Source organism: Alosa sapidissima, chromosome 9, assembly GCF_018492685.1.
Source record: "Alosa sapidissima isolate fAloSap1 chromosome 9, fAloSap1.pri, whole genome shotgun sequence".
Lineage (NCBI taxonomy): Eukaryota > Metazoa > Chordata > Actinopteri > Clupeiformes > Clupeidae > Alosa > Alosa sapidissima.
In genome coordinates this window covers 17492388-17509028 of record NC_055965.1, presented here as the reverse complement: position 1 = coordinate 17509028, position 16641 = coordinate 17492388, and the positions used below count along the sequence as shown (strand labels likewise).

General features: G+C 43.5%; 5 protein-coding genes and 1 pseudogene across 5 annotated transcripts; 3 read left to right on the top strand and 3 right to left on the bottom strand.

Moving 5' to 3' along the window:
• The first annotated feature begins 1521 nt into the window (after positions 1–1521).
• On the top strand, positions 1522–3658 carry LOC121717991 (annotated as a pseudogene).
• Positions 3659–4847: 1189 nt separating this feature from the next.
• LOC121718656 (histone H2A) lies at positions 4848–5389 on the bottom strand. The gene has a single exon (XM_042103747.1). The coding sequence runs from the start codon at positions 5299–5301 to the stop codon at positions 4924–4926; it is 378 nt and encodes a 125-aa protein (XP_041959681.1). The 5' UTR covers positions 5302–5389; the 3' UTR covers positions 4848–4923.
• A 4535-nt stretch (positions 5390–9924) lies between these two features.
• Positions 9925–10359, top strand: LOC121718673 (histone H4). The gene has a single exon (XM_042103765.1). It carries the CDS (start codon positions 9983–9985, stop codon positions 10292–10294), a length of 312 nt encoding a protein of 103 aa, XP_041959699.1. The 5' UTR covers positions 9925–9982; the 3' UTR covers positions 10295–10359.
• Positions 10360–11418: 1059 nt separating this feature from the next.
• LOC121718665 (histone H2B-like) lies at positions 11419–12203 on the top strand. Its single transcript, XM_042103757.1, has one exon. The coding sequence runs from the start codon at positions 11640–11642 to the stop codon at positions 12012–12014; it is 375 nt and encodes a 124-aa protein (XP_041959691.1). The 5' UTR covers positions 11419–11639; the 3' UTR covers positions 12015–12203.
• Positions 12204–13013: 810 nt separating this feature from the next.
• Positions 13014–13467, bottom strand: LOC121718653 (histone H3). The gene has a single exon (XM_042103744.1). The coding sequence runs from the start codon at positions 13437–13439 to the stop codon at positions 13029–13031; it is 411 nt and encodes a 136-aa protein (XP_041959678.1). The 5' UTR covers positions 13440–13467; the 3' UTR covers positions 13014–13028.
• A 745-nt stretch (positions 13468–14212) lies between these two features.
• Positions 14213–14641, bottom strand: LOC121718657 (histone H2A). Its single transcript, XM_042103748.1, has one exon. The coding sequence runs from the start codon at positions 14598–14600 to the stop codon at positions 14223–14225; it is 378 nt and encodes a 125-aa protein (XP_041959682.1). The 5' UTR covers positions 14601–14641; the 3' UTR covers positions 14213–14222.
• Positions 14642–16641: the final 2000 nt, after the last annotated feature.

Below are 16641 nucleotides of genomic sequence, written 5' to 3'. Positions count from 1 at the left end.
ACAAAGCAAAACGAAAATAGGCTACAGGGCGTCGCTAACTATTTAAAACATTCGGGGCTAGAGCCCAGAACTTAGAGACCTTTTTGTCCGGGGGTTTCACCCCCGAGAGATTTTGTTTGCCAATTGCAATGACTCACGTCACGGCATTCTGAATATTTTGATGTTTAAAGACCGTGTAAGGAGAACGTCTCTTCTGCCAAAGTACACCACATACAACACCCAAAATATGACATTAAAATAGCCTGTAGAATAAACATCGTCATGCACCTCTGTCAAGTGCACAGGTGTGAGCGTTGGTCTCGGGATAAACATTTGGACGTCATCCCCTTCCATTAATGGGCTATGGGTGCCTTGAAAGCAATGCATTTGGGTTGTGTAGGCTATCACAAACTTTTGCCCAAAGAAAAAGTTCCATTCTGTAAAAATCAAGCCCAACATGCATTGCTTGGAAGCCCCCTCAAACGAGGTCAGGTTTACCATATTTACTGCATGTGATTCAATAGTAAATCACGATATATTTAAACTGAGCTGATCGAAATGTCTCCTGGGTTGCGGGAGATGATGACACACTGTGAGTTTCCACTTCTTGTCCCTGCTCTAATATCCATTTGTCCTTCTGTACACTTATTTCGCTAAGGCTAGTTAGTAGAAGCACGAAATTGAAATTGCAACATTTTGCAACAAATGATTCTAAACCTGCCCAGATCACGTCAGATTTTCTTGCGCTGCTGTTAATGCACACAATGGACACAAACACAAAAGTCTCTTCTATGGGGCTATTTATTTCATTCACGATTCGAGTTTTTGTTGTTGTTGTTGACGGCCCATAGATCCGGGGCTATTCCCAGAGGATCCGGGGCTATAGCCCCGAATGCCCAGGTCTAACGACGCCACTGGGCTTACATGCTGAAAAGTCGCGTGTGGCCTGTACAAAGTCTTAAACAACTTAGTTGGTGTCATAATCTGTCAAGCATACACGTGGCTTGACAGACAGGAACGTCAGGATGTATAGAAAGTTTTACTGTTAGGCCTACTTTGCACAATGCTGTAGAAGCCTTGGCTCATGGGAAGCCTGGGTTTTCCTCGATGCAGAACAGTTTTTTTTTCTTTTAGGCTAGTTTTGTTGATTTATTAATAAATTGTTAATCATAATTCGAGAAATGCCCCAAAGGGACTGAGAATAACTGTAATTGTGATAGGTAACGCTTAATGTTTTTTGCGCAGTTGGTATGAAGTTGGTATTTGCCATACATTTCGAAGGATTTCTTTCGTTCAGAAGAAAAGTGAGGGACATGAAACAAAAGAAGGGGGCGTGGTCTACTGTAAACCGACGATCTGTCGTTTCTGCCCCCTTCGATTCAAAACGACCAACCGTGTCTGGATATTTGATTTCGGAGGGAAATTACAAAGAATTCTGGCTGTAGGTGTGTAAAGTGACGCAGTCCTCTATTTGCATAAAACGTAATATACCAGGTAACTAGTGAACAGTCAAATTATCGAACATACAGTCTAGACGTCAACATGCCTGATCCAGCCAAGCCTGCGCCAAAGAAAGGGTCCAAGAAAGCCGTGACAAAGACCGCCGGCAAGGGCGGCAAGAAGAGCAGGAAGGAGAGCTACGCCATTTAGGTCAAGTCAAGTCAAGTCGGCTTTTATTGTCAATTTCTTTACATGCACTGGTCATACAAAGAATTGAAATTTCGTTTCTTACTTTCCCATGCAGACATAGACATGCTTTAAATACAGACATAGACATACTATGGACATAGCCATAGACAATAAACATTAAATTAAAGTGCAAGACTGAAATATAGAACATGTATGTATCAAAATAGAAATATAGGACATATATATATAAAAAAAATAGAGGTAGTTGTGTTGTATATTTCTATAGTCTTAACAGTTACATGAAGTTTAAACTTGTGCTTGTGTGACCTGTATATTTACATTGATATGCAGTATGCAGTAATTCAAGTATATCAGGCTTGATGTGAAGCAGCAACACGTTTGGCTGCGCAGTCACAGTGCAGTTCCACATGGCGGTGTTGGGGGGTTTGGTAGACAGGATCCTAGTTTCCTAGGTTCCTGGTTGGCTGGTGGGTGGGGGGGGCTGTCAGTGATGGGAGAGTGGGTAGAGTGTTCAGCATCCTGATTGCTTGGTGGATGAAGCTACTTGCCAGTCTAGTGGTGCGGGAGCGGAGGCTCCTGTACCGCTTTCCAGAGGGCAGGAGGCTGAACAGTTCGTGTGCAGGGTGGGTTGTATCCTTGACAATCATTAGTGCTTTGCGGGTGAGGCGGGTGGTGTAAATGTCCTGCAGGGAGGGGAGTGGTGCTCCAATGATCCTCTTAGCTGTGTTAACAGTGCGCTGGAGGGTCTTCCTGTTCTGATCTGTGCAGCTTCCGCCCCACACTGTGATGCTGCTGGAGACGATGCTCTCGATGGTCCCTCTGTAGAATGTAGTCATGACAGGGGGCGTGGCACTTGCCGCCTTCAATTTGCGCAAGAAGTAGAGGCGCTGCTGGGCTTTCTTCGCCAGTGATGCTGTGTTGGTGGTCCAGGAGAGGTCGTCGCTGATGTGCACCCCCAGACATTTTGTGCTGCTCAGTCTCTCTACAGCATCTCCGTCGATGGACAGTGGTGGCAGTTGTTTGTGGCCTCTCTGAAAGTTGACAACAATCTCCTTGGTCTTGCTGACATTTAGCAGGAGGTTGTTGTCTTTGCACCATTTAGCCAGCAGGTCTACTTCTTCTCTGTAGTGAGCCTCATCGCCCTTAGTGATGAGGCCCACCAGTGTTGTGTCGTCCGCAAACTTCACCAGATGGTTGGAGCTGTGAGTGGTTGTACAGTCATGTGTTAGCAGTGTGAAGAGCAGAGGGCTGAGCACACACCCTTGAGGGGCCCCCGTGCTCAGGGTCAGAGTGCTTGAGGTGTTGTCCCCGACACGTACTGCTTGTGGTCTCTGCAACAGGAAATCCAGCAGCCAGTTGCAGAGGGAGGTACTGAATCCTAGCTTGTCCAGTTTGCTGATGAGTTGTTGTGGTATTATGGTATTGAATGCTGAACTGAAGTCTATGAACAGCATTCTCACATATGAGTCTTTATTGTCTAAGTGGGTGAGGGCTGGATGGAGGGCAGAGCAGATTGCATCCTCCGTGGATCGTTTGGCTCGGTATGCAAACTGGAAGGGGTCCAGGGTGGGGGGTAGGGTGGCTTTGATGTGTGACATGACTAGCCGTTCGAAGCACTTCATGATTATGGGCGTGAGTGCTACAGGACGGTAGTCATTGAAGCATGATGGTGATGATTTCTTTGGCACGGGTATGATGGTGGCAGTTTTGAAAAGTGATGGGATGACTGCTTGCTCCAGAGAGGTGTTGAAAATGTACAAAGGTGTACAAAATGTACAAAGTCTTGAAGCAGGTCCACCCTGACACCGGTATCTCTTCCAAGGCCATGGGCATTATGAACTCCTTCGTGAACGACATCTTCGAGCGCATTGCTGGAGAGGCTTCCCGCTTGGCTCACTACAACAAGCGCTCCACCATCACTTCTAGGGAGATCCAGACCGCAGTGCGTCTGCTTCTTCCCGGTGAGCTGGCCAAGCATGCCGTGTCCGAGGGAACCAAGGCCGTCACCAAGTACACCAGCTCCAAGTAAAGCCAGATTTTAATCCAAACGCGCTTTAATCTAAAGGCTCTTTTAAGAGCCACCCACGTTCTGTTTGAAAAGTAAATCCAATACCACACTGATTACACTGCAAACATTTGAATGAAATAATTACCCGATAAAGCTTAGGCTCTGAAAACAAATATTGAAACCAACAAAACTTGTGTTTTGCACCTCTCGGTCCAGATATGGACAATCCATTTAGTTTGCTGGACTGAATTTAATTTACTTGCTGTGTTCTTTTTTATTATTATTTGCCATTTTCCACGGCTGCGTCAGTTAAGTCCTGCGTCAAGGAAGATTGCGGCTGTGTTGTGCTGGTGTCATTTGTGTATTTACTGCAACCTATTGTATTTACTATATATACACACCGAAATGTTGAGTTTAACTCCATGGCAAACACATTTTTTCTTCATATGTGTGGCCTTAAAAAAACTCTGTCATAGAGAAACCCTGTCAAGGGGAGATGACCTACACCAACGTCCTTTTAGGCAAGTCCCTCCACTCGGCGGCCATATGGCAACGCTTTTTGGGCACTCGTCGGGCATCCATTTCTGCAGAAATGCGCGTGCGCAAGGCTTCACTACACCAATCTTGCTCCAGCGGCGAGATCACAACACATGATTGGCACGATGTCTTCACAACACACCATATGATTGGCTCAATGTATTCACATGTCGACGTTTTCCCGAGGAAGGGGTGTGATATGTGTAGTAGGCTAACGGCGTTACAAACTAGCCCCATGCATTTCTATGGAGGATTTTTTGAGTGATGTGTCTCCTCATTAGAAAGTCTCTGGTTAAAGCCTACAAACAACTGCTTGTTTATAAACAGTAAACCCCAAACTACCACTACTGATATCCTTTATTTTTCATACATCATTGACATAACGCAATTACAAGACTGCGTCATCACCTTGAACTACGAGGCCCCAGGAACATCTCACAGCCCACATGATTAAATAACAGTCCGGCGTGATAAATGAAAGAACAGTTTACATTCTTCAACCAGACTTATCAGACATATAGGCCGCCTACTTCTTGACATTTTGTGGGGGCAAGGGTGGTCAGGTATTGGCAGGAAAAGGGAGTCGGTTTCCTCAACTGCTTTATACATGTGTATGGTGTGTGTGAGTAAATATTTTTGACGTCATAAAAAACAAGTCAATGCCGAAGGCATCTTGGAATGATTTTTTTTATGGGTATTTGGGTGGCCCTTAAAAGAGCCTTTGTTTCAGAGACTTAGAAGGAGCAGGTTTACTTGGACTTCTCAGTCTTCTTGGGTAGCAGTACAGCCTGGATGTTGGGCAGCACACCACCCTGAGCGATGGTCACTCCGCCAAGCAGTTTGTTCAACTCTTCGTCGTTACGCACAGCCAGCTGCAAATGGCGGGGAATGATACGGGTCTTCTTGTTGTCACGGGCAGCGTTGCCAGCCAACTCCAGGATTTCAGCAGTCAGATACTCAAGTACAGCAGCCAAATAGACCGGTGCACCGGCGCCGACACGCTGAGCATAGTTGCCTTTACGCAGCAGCCTATGCACACGGCCCACGGGGAACTGAAGTCCAGCCCTGGATGAACGAGTCTTAGCCTTTGCTCTGGCCTTGCCGCCGGTTTTGCCTCTTCCGCTCATTTTTCAGTAGATACAAAGAATTCGTCCAAATAGTCTAATGCTAAGAGAGGGCAAGGCATGTGTATTTATACCACACCGGCGCGGTGCTACTTCGTGCCTCAGTGGCTGACATCACAATAGTGAGAGCCAATCAACGTGTAGTTTGTTGTGTGACATCATTTCAAAATCTATTTGGCGCGTATAACCAGAGACTTTCTAATGTGGAGACACAGCACTCAAAAAATACTCCATAGAAATGCATGGGGCTAGTTTGTCACGCCAATATGGCCGTTGTCTACACATATCCCATCCCTTCCTCGGCAAAACGTCGACATGTGAATACATTGAGCCAATCATGTGGTGTGATGTGAATACATTGAGCCAATCATATGGTGTCCTGTGAATACATTGAGCCAATCATATGGTGTGTTGTGAAGACATCGTGCCAATCATGTGTTGTGATCTCGCCTCTGGAGCAAGATTGGTGTCGTGAAGCCTTGCGCACGCACAGTTCGACCCAACGACTGTGCCCGACGAGTGCCCATAAAACGTTTGTATATGGCCGCCGAGTGGAGGGACTTGCCTAAAAGGACTTTGCTAATGGTAACCTGGGGAGAAACAAAAATGGTAAAAAAGACAAGTTTTACATAAAGTCGACTTTTTGTAGAACATTACTGTAAGCTAAAGTCTGATTACTGTAATTTTCCTTTCAAAGTATCTGCATTGGTCTCCTGAACATATCAACTGGAAATCACCAACTAGGAGCAGATTGAAAGGGTCCATACCTACACAGAGTATATCTATAGTCTCCTGAGAACCAAGACAAAAAAGTGTCCAACAATTTATTTTTTGTTGTGATTTCCTTTCTATTTATGATTTAAAAAAAAAACATCTTACAATTTTTACTTTTTAAAGAAGTATTTTTATTTTCAATTTTATAGCATGTCCCCTGTGGTGGACAAAAGGACCGTTTTATGAAAAGGTAGCCATGAAAATAGACAAAAATGGACAAATTATGCTTTTAGTGGTATTAAATTAAGGGTAAACGTAACCAAATGTAAGGGGAAATGTTATTTATCCTTCTAGACTACTTTATTTGCCTTTTTGGACAGTTGTATTTCTTTTTTCTGGATTGTTAATTTCATTTTCATGTTTTTCTTTCATCTGCGATAATTCATTTTTTAGTCTTACTCTTCCTCGCTATCTTTTTGAGGCACAGGTTCATAGTCCTCATCTCTGTTTCACTCACTCATCACCTGAGAGCTCCAAATCTGACCCCCCCCCCCCCCCCCCCGCCCCCGCCCCCGCCTCCGCCCCCGCCCCCGCCTCATTCATCCTATACAAATGATCTCCGAAATTTCCCAAAAAATCAAAATATTTTGGTCCTGGTGTCCATTATAATGGACATCCATAACGTCAATATTATTTCAAAATGTAAATAACTTAACTTCTTTCAAAATTAATCATATGATTCCTGACATTTTCATTAACAAGACCATATATTGCCATCATAATGAATGCTTAATAAGAAGACACTATTTGACTTATCTCTCCTCATTCCCTAAAATGTGCTTGTTTTGATGTCAACCATTTTTGAGAACAAGAAAGAGGAAGTTCCCAGCAACCCAGCCAATCACATGATATATCATTAGAAAGCCCAGGATGTCCTCTTTAAAAAAAATTCTGAATGCTTAAACACAACTGTGATTCTTATAGCAAAATTCCTAAAACTATTAATACTTATAGCAAAACCACTCACTGAGTTCGCAAAACTAAAAGCACAAAAACTGCTTTGCACACAGTTTGCAATTTTGTAACACACACTTTGCACAACTGTAGGCACAATTCACTGCACAGCACTCTACAGTTTACAACTGTAAACACAACTCATGCTTTACACTCAATTTCCAAATGATCAACACACTCCTAGCAAATCTATACACATGTATGGCTATTATTTTCACTATTTTGCCAACTCTCTGGCACACTTTCTCATGTGAAAACTGTTTTAGATAATTAGTACACTTTGCAATCAGCCTAAGCACTATAAATAAGGCACATGTAATTTACAATGGGTACAATGGAGGGAGCAGGAAGAGTGAGAAGAGTAAGAATTAGAGGAGGCTGAAGAATACGACGTGGATGTGAAGAAGTAGGAGGAAAAAGAGGAGGAAGAGGATGCGGAGGTGAAAAAGTGAGAGGGAGAGAATGACAAGGACAAGGAGGTGAAGTTAGAGGAAGAGGACAAGAAGGAGCAAGAGGAGGATGGGGAGGGGAAGAGGAAGGGTAAGAAGAGAAAGAAATAGCTCTTTTACAGGCAAAAAAATCAGTCTACATGTGGGGATATTGTCATGTCAGGCCGGGATACGGCATTCCAGAATATATTTTCCCTGGTGCCTTGGACTAGGACATTGCATGTGATGTAGACAAAATTTTGAGAGAGACGACCCGATGTAGACTGATTTGTTTTGTCTCAGTGAAATGCTATTTTGTGTTTTGACTTGGAAAAACACACTTGTGTTTGTTTTGATGTGTGTAAATAAACACTAATACTTAAAGTTTGGATCCCTGTATGTTTACAGAACTATGACAAAAGTATGACCTCAAACTTACTGTGCCAACTTTGTGCACAGAGAAAGCAAAAGCCAGATGTGTTTTTTATTCATACCATCAGTGTGTTGTTGGCACATTATGTGCTTACTATTGTGATGGCTTGTGTTTACTGTTTGATACGAAAACATCATTTTTACGAAGGTGTGAAGAGTTACAGTTTTTTACAACTGTTTACACATGTTTTCAAAACTCTGTGTCTATTTTTCAAAACTCCACACTCAAAATCCACAATTGCTCACACAAAATGCAAAATGCCTCAAATCTCCTGCAAAATGACACACAACAATCAAAATGTCGCAAACACATCTTTAAACCAAACATTTGCCTCACATTACAACACTTTTTCATAATATGACATTTTGGATACATCATGTACACACTGTTGCTCAAAACCTAAAGCTCTTCTGTCTTAGGCTTTCTATATGTATTTCCATACAAGAGTGAAAGTTACGGTATCAACAAAGAGAAGTTTAAATACACAGTAAAAATGCAAGCAATATTGACACCAAAAATAGTGATTTTTCCCAAAAAATTTGCTGTTGCGAATACAGTATTTTACAGCTAACAAGAAAACAAGCAAAGCAGAATACAATGACCACCAGATGTACATGGAGTTTTGAAAACGCTGGAAGATGGAAATGACTGACTATACTATCAAATTGCTTTGCTTTTTCCAAAGACAAGTGTGTGTGTGTGTGTGTGGGGGGGGGGGGGGGGTCGTGTACAGTATGTATTTATAGGCCTATAGACCATTTCAACTGCAGAAACAAACAATCCTAAGCGTTCCTAAGGCATTTCTGGAGGCACAGAAAAATGTATTGAGCTAATGGTACTGTAACATGGGGACAAACAAAAATAGAGTAAAAAGACAAATTTTACATAAAGTCAACTTTTTGTAGAACATTACTGTAAGATAAAGTCAGATTACTGTAATTTTCAAAGTATCTGCATTGGTTCTGAATATTTCAACCGGAAATCCTCTAGGAGCAGATTGAAAGGGTCCATACCTATATAGAGAGTATATCTATTCATAGACCTATACTAAGGCAATGATTGGATGGTGTTCAGTAAAGTAAAGAGTGTTTACACATGTGAAAATAGAGAGTGATGCACTGGTGATTTAGTGTGGCATTTTGATGGGTTTTGTTTGAAAAACGAAATCAAGTTAATTCCTGTTAGATTTTTGTGTGTTAGGTAGAAAATTGTGTGTGGCGTTTTGCAAAATGTGTTTTAGTCAATTGAAAACTGAGTCAAACACTGAGAATTAGTGTATGGTTTTTCAGATTCTGTGTGGGGTTATGATGTTTGGAAGACATGTTTAGAAAATTGTGTGACAAGCAAAGATTTAGTGTGTAAGCAGTTGAAAAAAACTGTAAGCAAGGTGTGTTAGCTTTTGCAAGAGAACTACAATGTTTTGCTGATTGGGTGAAAGGTTTTCCTATTTGTGTGTAAAGTTTTGCAAAAAAAAGCCATAGTTACAAAAAATGTGGTTAAGCAATCAGAAAAAAGAGTAAGAAATTGAGCAAGGTTTCAGGATTTGCGTTTTGCAATTGAGAAAAACTGCAATATGCTACGTCTTACAGAATTGAATCAACTGACAAGGTTATGGAAACAACCAAAAGCGCCAGAATTACATCTATGGTATAACACAATAGAACACGTATTACAAATGGAAAAGCTTACATTCATAGCCAGGAATGGCTTAGAAAAGTGGAACAAAATATATCCCAAACATCTAATAGACAAAATAACAAAGTATGTGGATGGCTTGATGTAGGATAATTGTGCTTCCACACAAAAACATCCATTACACACACATATATACGGCCTTTTTCTGTGTTTTCACTGTATGCAAAGTAAATATGTCGGTCCTACTTTGTTTCGTTGTGAGATGGGGTGAAGCTCAGATGTGGGCGTTTTTTGGTGACGTATATTCTGCCCGCGCACACTCTATTCATAAAAATGGAGGGAGAGTGAAGGGGCAGTGCTTAGTAGTTTTCAACAAGGTCCTCTCTGTGGAAACTAGAACGATTTGCGAGCTATTGCCGTTACACATTCGTGCAACTCTGAGTCTCAAGAAGATTTGAAGATGTCCGGCAGAGGCAAAGGAGGAAAGGGTCTTGGAAAAGGAGGCGCAAAGCGTCACCGCAAAGTTCTTCGTGATAACATCCAGGGAATTACCAAGCCTGCAATTAGGCGTCTGGCCCGCCGTGGTGGTGTGAAGCGTATCTCTGGTCTCATCTACGAGGAGACCCGTGGTGTGCTGAAGGTTTTCCTGGAGAACGTGATTCGTGATGCCGTCACCTACACCGAGCACGCCAAGAGAAAGACTGTGACTGCTATGGACGTCGTCTATGCTCTGAAACGCCAGGGCCGTACACTGTACGGTTTTGGTGGTTAAAGATCAGATCTCTCTCAACGTATAGGTCTACACAAAGGCTCTTTTAAGAGCCACCCAACTTCTCATAAAAGTTTGTGTTCCTGTATCTATAGGATCAAAGTCCTTTTAGGCAAGTTCCTCTACTCGGCGGCCATATACCAACGTTTTATGGGCACTCATCGGGCACAGTCTTTGGGTCAAATTGCGCGTGCGCAAGGCTTCACGACACCAATCTTGCTCCAGCGGCGAGATCACAACACATGATTGGCACGATGTCTTCACAACACACCATATGATTGGCTCAATGTATTCACATCACACCACATGATTGGCTCAATCTATTCACATGTCGACGTTTTGCCGAGGAAGGGATGGGATATGTGTAGACAACAGCCATATTGGCGTGACAAACTAGCCCCATGCATTTCTATGGAGTAGTTTTTGAGTGCTGTGTCTCCACATTAGAAAGTCTCTGATAGGGTCATCTGAATTATAAAAGGGCTATAAATAAACGACTTCCATGCCGTTGTCTGACATAAGTATAGTATGTTGTCACACGACCGAGACTGGGCCATTGCCATCTAATGAGACGCTTATAGTGCAATCATCCCATGGTAGTCAAGAGAAAGCCATGTATTCATATGAAAATCATTCCAAAACCAAAAAGCGCCAGAACAATTGATATAATAATCTCTCATAAAGTGCGACCCATGACTGCGCTGTAGAATGACATCAGATAAGGGAAAACTCACCTCACATCAAACAAAGCGAAACGAAAATACATGCTGAAAAGTCGCGTGTCATAACTAGTGTTTTAATAATCTGTCAGGTTTGACAGACAGGAACGTCGGGATGTATAGAAATAGTTACTTTTACAGTAAAGGAGTGTTTCCTATATTTTACTGTTCACTTGCAATTTCCCTTTGCACAATGCTGTAGAAGCCTTCGTTTTTTTTTTTTTTACCGTAGATTTGTTGAATGCATGGTTAACCATAATTCGAGAAATGCCCCAAAGGGACTGAGAAAACCTGTAATTGTGATATGTAACGCTTAATGTGTTTGGCATTTGGTAGCCTATTTGCCATACATTTCGAAGAATTCCTTTCATTCAGAAGAAAAGTGAGGGAAATGAAACAAAAGAAGGTGGTGTAAACCGATGGTCTGTGGGTGGTGCTAACCTTCTAGATTCTGCCCCTTCGGTTCAGAACGACCAACCGTGTCTGGGTATTTGATTTCGGAGGGAAATTACAAAGAATTCTGCCCGTGGGTGTAAAGTGATGCAGTCCTCTATTTGCATAAAACTTGACACATATACCGGGTAACTTGAGGACAGTCAGATCATCCAACAGACAGTCGAGACATCAACATGCCTGATCCAGCCAAGCCTGCGCCTAAGAAGGGCTCCAAGAAAGCCGTGACAAAGACCGCCGGCAAGGGTGGCAAGAAGCGCAGAAAGAGCAGGAAGGAGAGCTACGCCATCTACGTGTACAAAGTCTTGAAGCAGGTCCATCCTGACACCGGTATCTCTTCCAAGGCCATGGGCATTATGAACTCCTTCGTGAACGACATCTTTGAGCGCATTGCTGGAGAGGCTTCCCGCTTGGCTCACTACAACAAGCGCTCCACCATCTCTTCCAGGGAGATCCAGACCGCAGTGCGTCTGCTTCTACCTGGTGAGCTGGCCAAGCACGCCGTGTCCGAGGGAACCAAGGCCGTCACCAAGTATACCAGCTCCAAGTAAAGCCGGATTTTGAACGCGCTTTAACCCAAAGGCTCTTTTAAGAGCCACCCACGTTCTCTTTTAAAAGTAATTCCAATATAAACACTGACTACACTGCATTGATTGCATTAAATAGTTATCTGAAATAAAGCTTACAACTAATGTGTTAACACAAGTTGCGTTATTAAAACCTCTCTGTCCAGATAGAGACAACATTTGTTTTGAGAGGGCAGTTAGGGTTTCGGCCCAGCAATCAAATGGTACTTCCTGGATTAGGTAGAGTTTCTATCCTACTCTTTATCAAAGTCCTTTTAGGCAAGTCCCTCCACTCGGCGGCCATATACCAGCGTTTTATGGGCACTCATCGGGTACAGTCTTTGGGTCGAACTGCGCGTGCGCAAGGCTTCACGACACCAATCTTGCTCCAGCGACGAGATAACACGTGATTGGCACGATGTCTTCACAACACACCATATGATTGGCTCAATGTATTCACATCACACCACATGATGTTAACAGGAAGGTGCGTCAAGGAAGACTACACAAAATGAGACCACAACACTTATTTGTGTAATAGCCTACTATTATACTTAATGAGACCACAACATTTATTTGTGTATTAGCCTACTATACTAACTAGTTTCGAATGTCAAGAATAAATACGGAGTGTCGAGATTAAAGTTGACCTTTCTTCCCGAAATGTTGAGTTTAATCTCGTAGTCACGGCAAAAATGTCCCCATGGGTGGCTCTAAAACTCCGACGTAGACAAGCGCGAAACTTAAAATTGTGAGGGATCACATGAGCGTATAGATGTTTAACTTGCTAGCATTGATCTCTTGCACCTGTTGCCATTACATTTAGCAACGATTACGCGACACCTACTTATTACGAAGTACAGAGCAATGCAGATTATGTTAAAGAATAGTAAGATTAACCAAAAACCAATTCAACCAAGACATTGGAAACCAGCTTTTTTCATGTTTGGGTGGCTCTTAAAAGAGCCTTTTAATATTCGGTTCCTGACTTCAAATCACTTAAGCACGCTCCCCACGGATACGACGAGCCAGCTGGATGTCCTTGGGCATGATAGTGACTCTCTTGGCGTGGATGGCGCACAGATTGGTGTCCTCGAACAGACCGACCAGATAGGCCTCGCTAGCCTCCTGAAGAGCCATGACAGCAGAGCTCTGGAAGCGCAAATCGGTCTTGAAATCCTGGGCGATTTCCCTGACCAGACGCTGGAAGGGCAACTTGCGGATCAGCAGCTCAGTGGACTTCTGGTAACGACGGATCTCTCTCAGAGCCACGGTTCCAGGCCTGTAACGGTGAGGCTTCTTCACGCCACCGGTGGCAGGTGCGCTTTTACGCGCAGCTTTGGTGGCGAGCTGCTTCCTCGGAGCCTTGCCTCCAGTGGACTTGCGGGCAGTTTGCTTGGTTCTGGCCATTGCTACGTATTTTTCGGAATTGAACAGTATGAACACGATTGCGGAACTTGAGTATATAAGGCCTACGGTCTCAGCCTCCCCCTGTGTACGTCAGGTTGTTGGTCTCCGCTGATTGGTCTTCCGAGTGCCGCCTGAAATTCAGAATACAAAGCCCACCCCCGTAATGGCTGTCATTGTGTTGATGGACTATTCATAAAACCTCTTAATTTAAATGATGCTTAAAATAAATATACTGAAACATTCCATCGGTCAGTGCATATAGGCTGTTATAGAAACAAATAATTGACTTATTGGTCGTCATGTACAAACAAAAATAATGACCTAAGGTATAGCTTGTATTTGCTTCGTTAAAGCCTACAAATAACTGCTTGTTTATAAACAGTAAACACCAAACTACCTCTGATATGCCTTATTTTTCATACATCATGGAGATAATGCAATTACATGACTGCGTCATCACCTTGAACTACGAGGCCCGAGAAACATCTTCGTGATTAAACAGTCCGGAGTGATAAATGAAAGAACAGTTTACATTCTTCAACCAGACTTCTCAGACAGATAGGCCGCCTACTTCTTGACATTTTGTGGGGGCAAGGGTTGTCAGGTATTGGCAGGAAAAGGAGTGTTTACTCAACTGCTTTATACGTGTGTATGGTGTGAGTAATTATTTTGACGTCACAGAAAACAGGTCAATGGCGAAGGCATCTTGGAATGATTTTTTTTTATGGGTATTTGGGTGGCCCTTAAAAGAGCCTTTGTTTCAGAGACTTAGAAGGAGCAGGTTTACTTGGACTTCTCAGTCTTCTTGGGTAGCAGTACAGCCTGGATGTTGGGCAGTACACCACCCTGAGCGATGGTCACTCCGCCGAGCAGTTTGTTCAACTCTTCGTCGTTGCGCACAGCTAGCTGCAGATGGCGGGGAATAATACGGGTCTTCTTGTTGTCACGGGCAGCGTTGCCAGCCAACTCCAGGATTTCAGCAGTCAGATACTCGAGCACAGCAGCCAAGTAGACCGGTGCACCGGCGCCAACACGCTGAGCATAATTGCCTTTACGCAGCAGTCTGTGCACACGGCCCACGGGGAACTGAAGTCCAGCTCTGGATGAACGAGTCTTGGCCTTTGCTCTGGCCTTGCCGCCGGTTTTGCCTCTTCCGCTCATTTTTCAGTAGATGTTGAGTGTTCGTCCAAATACTCAAATAGTGAGAGTGGGCAAGGCATGTGTAGTTATACCACACCGGCGCGGTGCTACTCCGTGCCTCAGTGGCCAACAACACAAGAGTGAGAGCCAATCAACGTGTAGTTTGTAGCGTGACGTGACGTCATTTCAAAATCTATTTGTCGCGTATAACACTTCCACCTTCCTTTTAGACCATCAGCTCAATCACAAAAAAAGTTACCACATGTTATAGCAGAAAAGTAATATCCCACGTAAAGTGACAGCGAAGTTTGCCTTGGGTAACCTTGGGTTTCGCTGCCTTTGCTTTCTTGGGGCTCTTCGCTGCCTTCTTGGGTGCAGCGGGTTTCTTGGCTTTCTTCGGGCTCTTCGTTGCCTTTTTTGGTGTGGCGGGCTTCTTGGCTGCTTTCTTCTGAGACTTTTTGGCGGCCGCAGGCTTCTTGGGCTTCTTTGCCGCGGCAGGTTTATTCGCTGCAGGCTTCTTGGCTTTAGGAGCTGCCTTCTTTACCGGCTTTTTCTTTTCCACTGCCTGTTTCTTGTTCAGCTTGAAGGAGCCGGACGTGCCGGTCCCTTTAGTCTGGACCAGAGTTCCCTTGGTGACCAAACTCTTGATAGCCAGCTTGACGTCGGACCTCTAGGTGGAGAGGTTGCAGTCAGACGGAGTTTTGTGAGGAAATCATGCACACAATCATAGTAAAACCGCGCAATACGTCGACAAAGAAGTACCTTAGACCAAAACATGAGTCTCTGTCACTGCTTTTACGTGTTACAATGTGGATTTTGCGAATGTGTACTTTCCAATCGGGAGCTTTTTCTGCGAAACACAATTGACCAACACGAAACACACGGATACATACCACATACTGTAGGTCTAAATTATAGTACAAAGTTATGGGAAACATATGTGGTGTGGCAATATTTGCTAAGGCTGCTTGTGTGTGTGTGGGAGAGAGAGAATGTGTGTGAATATACAGAAGCACAGATACTGTCCATCTGATCAATAGGTATGTGACTGGAGTCAGTTTTATACACTGACCAATTTCTCACCCATTAATTTCTAATGGCCGGCCATTTTGGCCAGGAATACACATGGGTGTTCTGAACTTAAACAAAACACCAACATTGTTATCACAGTTTTTTTCTGAATGCTTACTGTGATTCTTATAGCACAATTTCTAAAACTATTAATACTTATAGAAAAACCACTCACTGAGTTTGCAAAACTAAAAGCACAAACACTGATTTGCACTCAGTTTGCAATTTTGTAACACACACTTTGCACAATTGTAGGCACAATTCACTGCACAGCACTCTTTTTGCGGAACTGTAAACACAACTCACTGCTTTACACTCAATTTCTCGTGTGACTGGCACCCCACTCATGCGTGCAATGGTGGTCACTGACCATACCTGTGCTGGTGTCCACTACCCTTCACTATGCCTTAGTTATGCTGCTATAGCATAGTGCTGTCATGGACTTTTCATGTGTCACGCTGTACAACCCCCCCTCTCTCCTCTCTCCCCTCCCCTCTCTCTCTCTCAACTCTCCCTCTCTTGCCTATTCTCACTATGGTTTAACACTACATAGCACCATTGATATACTTATTGATATTAACCACTTTGCTTTAATACTAACCCACTCTACATCTCCCTTTCTTCCCCCTTACCTCACTTGTGAGGTATACCATCACCAGTCATCAGTCATCCGTGTTTTGGTGTGGCTCTCATCTCACTCATCTCACCTGAAGTCCCATCTCTACAACTGCCCTATCATCGCCTATTACTGTGCCCTATGCCCGGATTCCTGGCCCGTACGTACAGCCTAGCGACCCACCACTTGCCCTATAACAACTCCTAATCCCCCTGGACAATTCCATTTCCTACAATGGACTATTTGAACTTTGACACTAAATAGGATTCATGCATTATCATACCGGATATGCAACCATCCCACCTCTTGTAACATACACATCAGGTGGCTTTAAACACCATGTTCTATTCTCTACATCTGACTAACTTTTGCATT

Bases quoted from the DNA above. Each gene is read 5' to 3' on its own strand.
- LOC121718653 (XM_042103744.1), bottom strand. From the start codon at position 13,439: ATGGCCAGAACCAAGCAAACTGCCCGCAAGTCCACTGGAGGCAAGGCT.
- LOC121718673 (XM_042103765.1), top strand. From the start codon at position 9,983: ATGTCCGGCAGAGGCAAAGGAGGAAAGGGTCTTGGAAAAGGAGGCGCA.
- LOC121718657 (XM_042103748.1), bottom strand. From the start codon at position 14,600: ATGAGCGGAAGAGGCAAAACCGGCGGCAAGGCCAGAGCAAAGGCCAAG.
- LOC121718656 (XM_042103747.1), bottom strand. From the start codon at position 5,301: ATGAGCGGAAGAGGCAAAACCGGCGGCAAGGCCAGAGCAAAGGCTAAG.
- LOC121718665 (XM_042103757.1), top strand. From the start codon at position 11,640: ATGCCTGATCCAGCCAAGCCTGCGCCTAAGAAGGGCTCCAAGAAAGCC.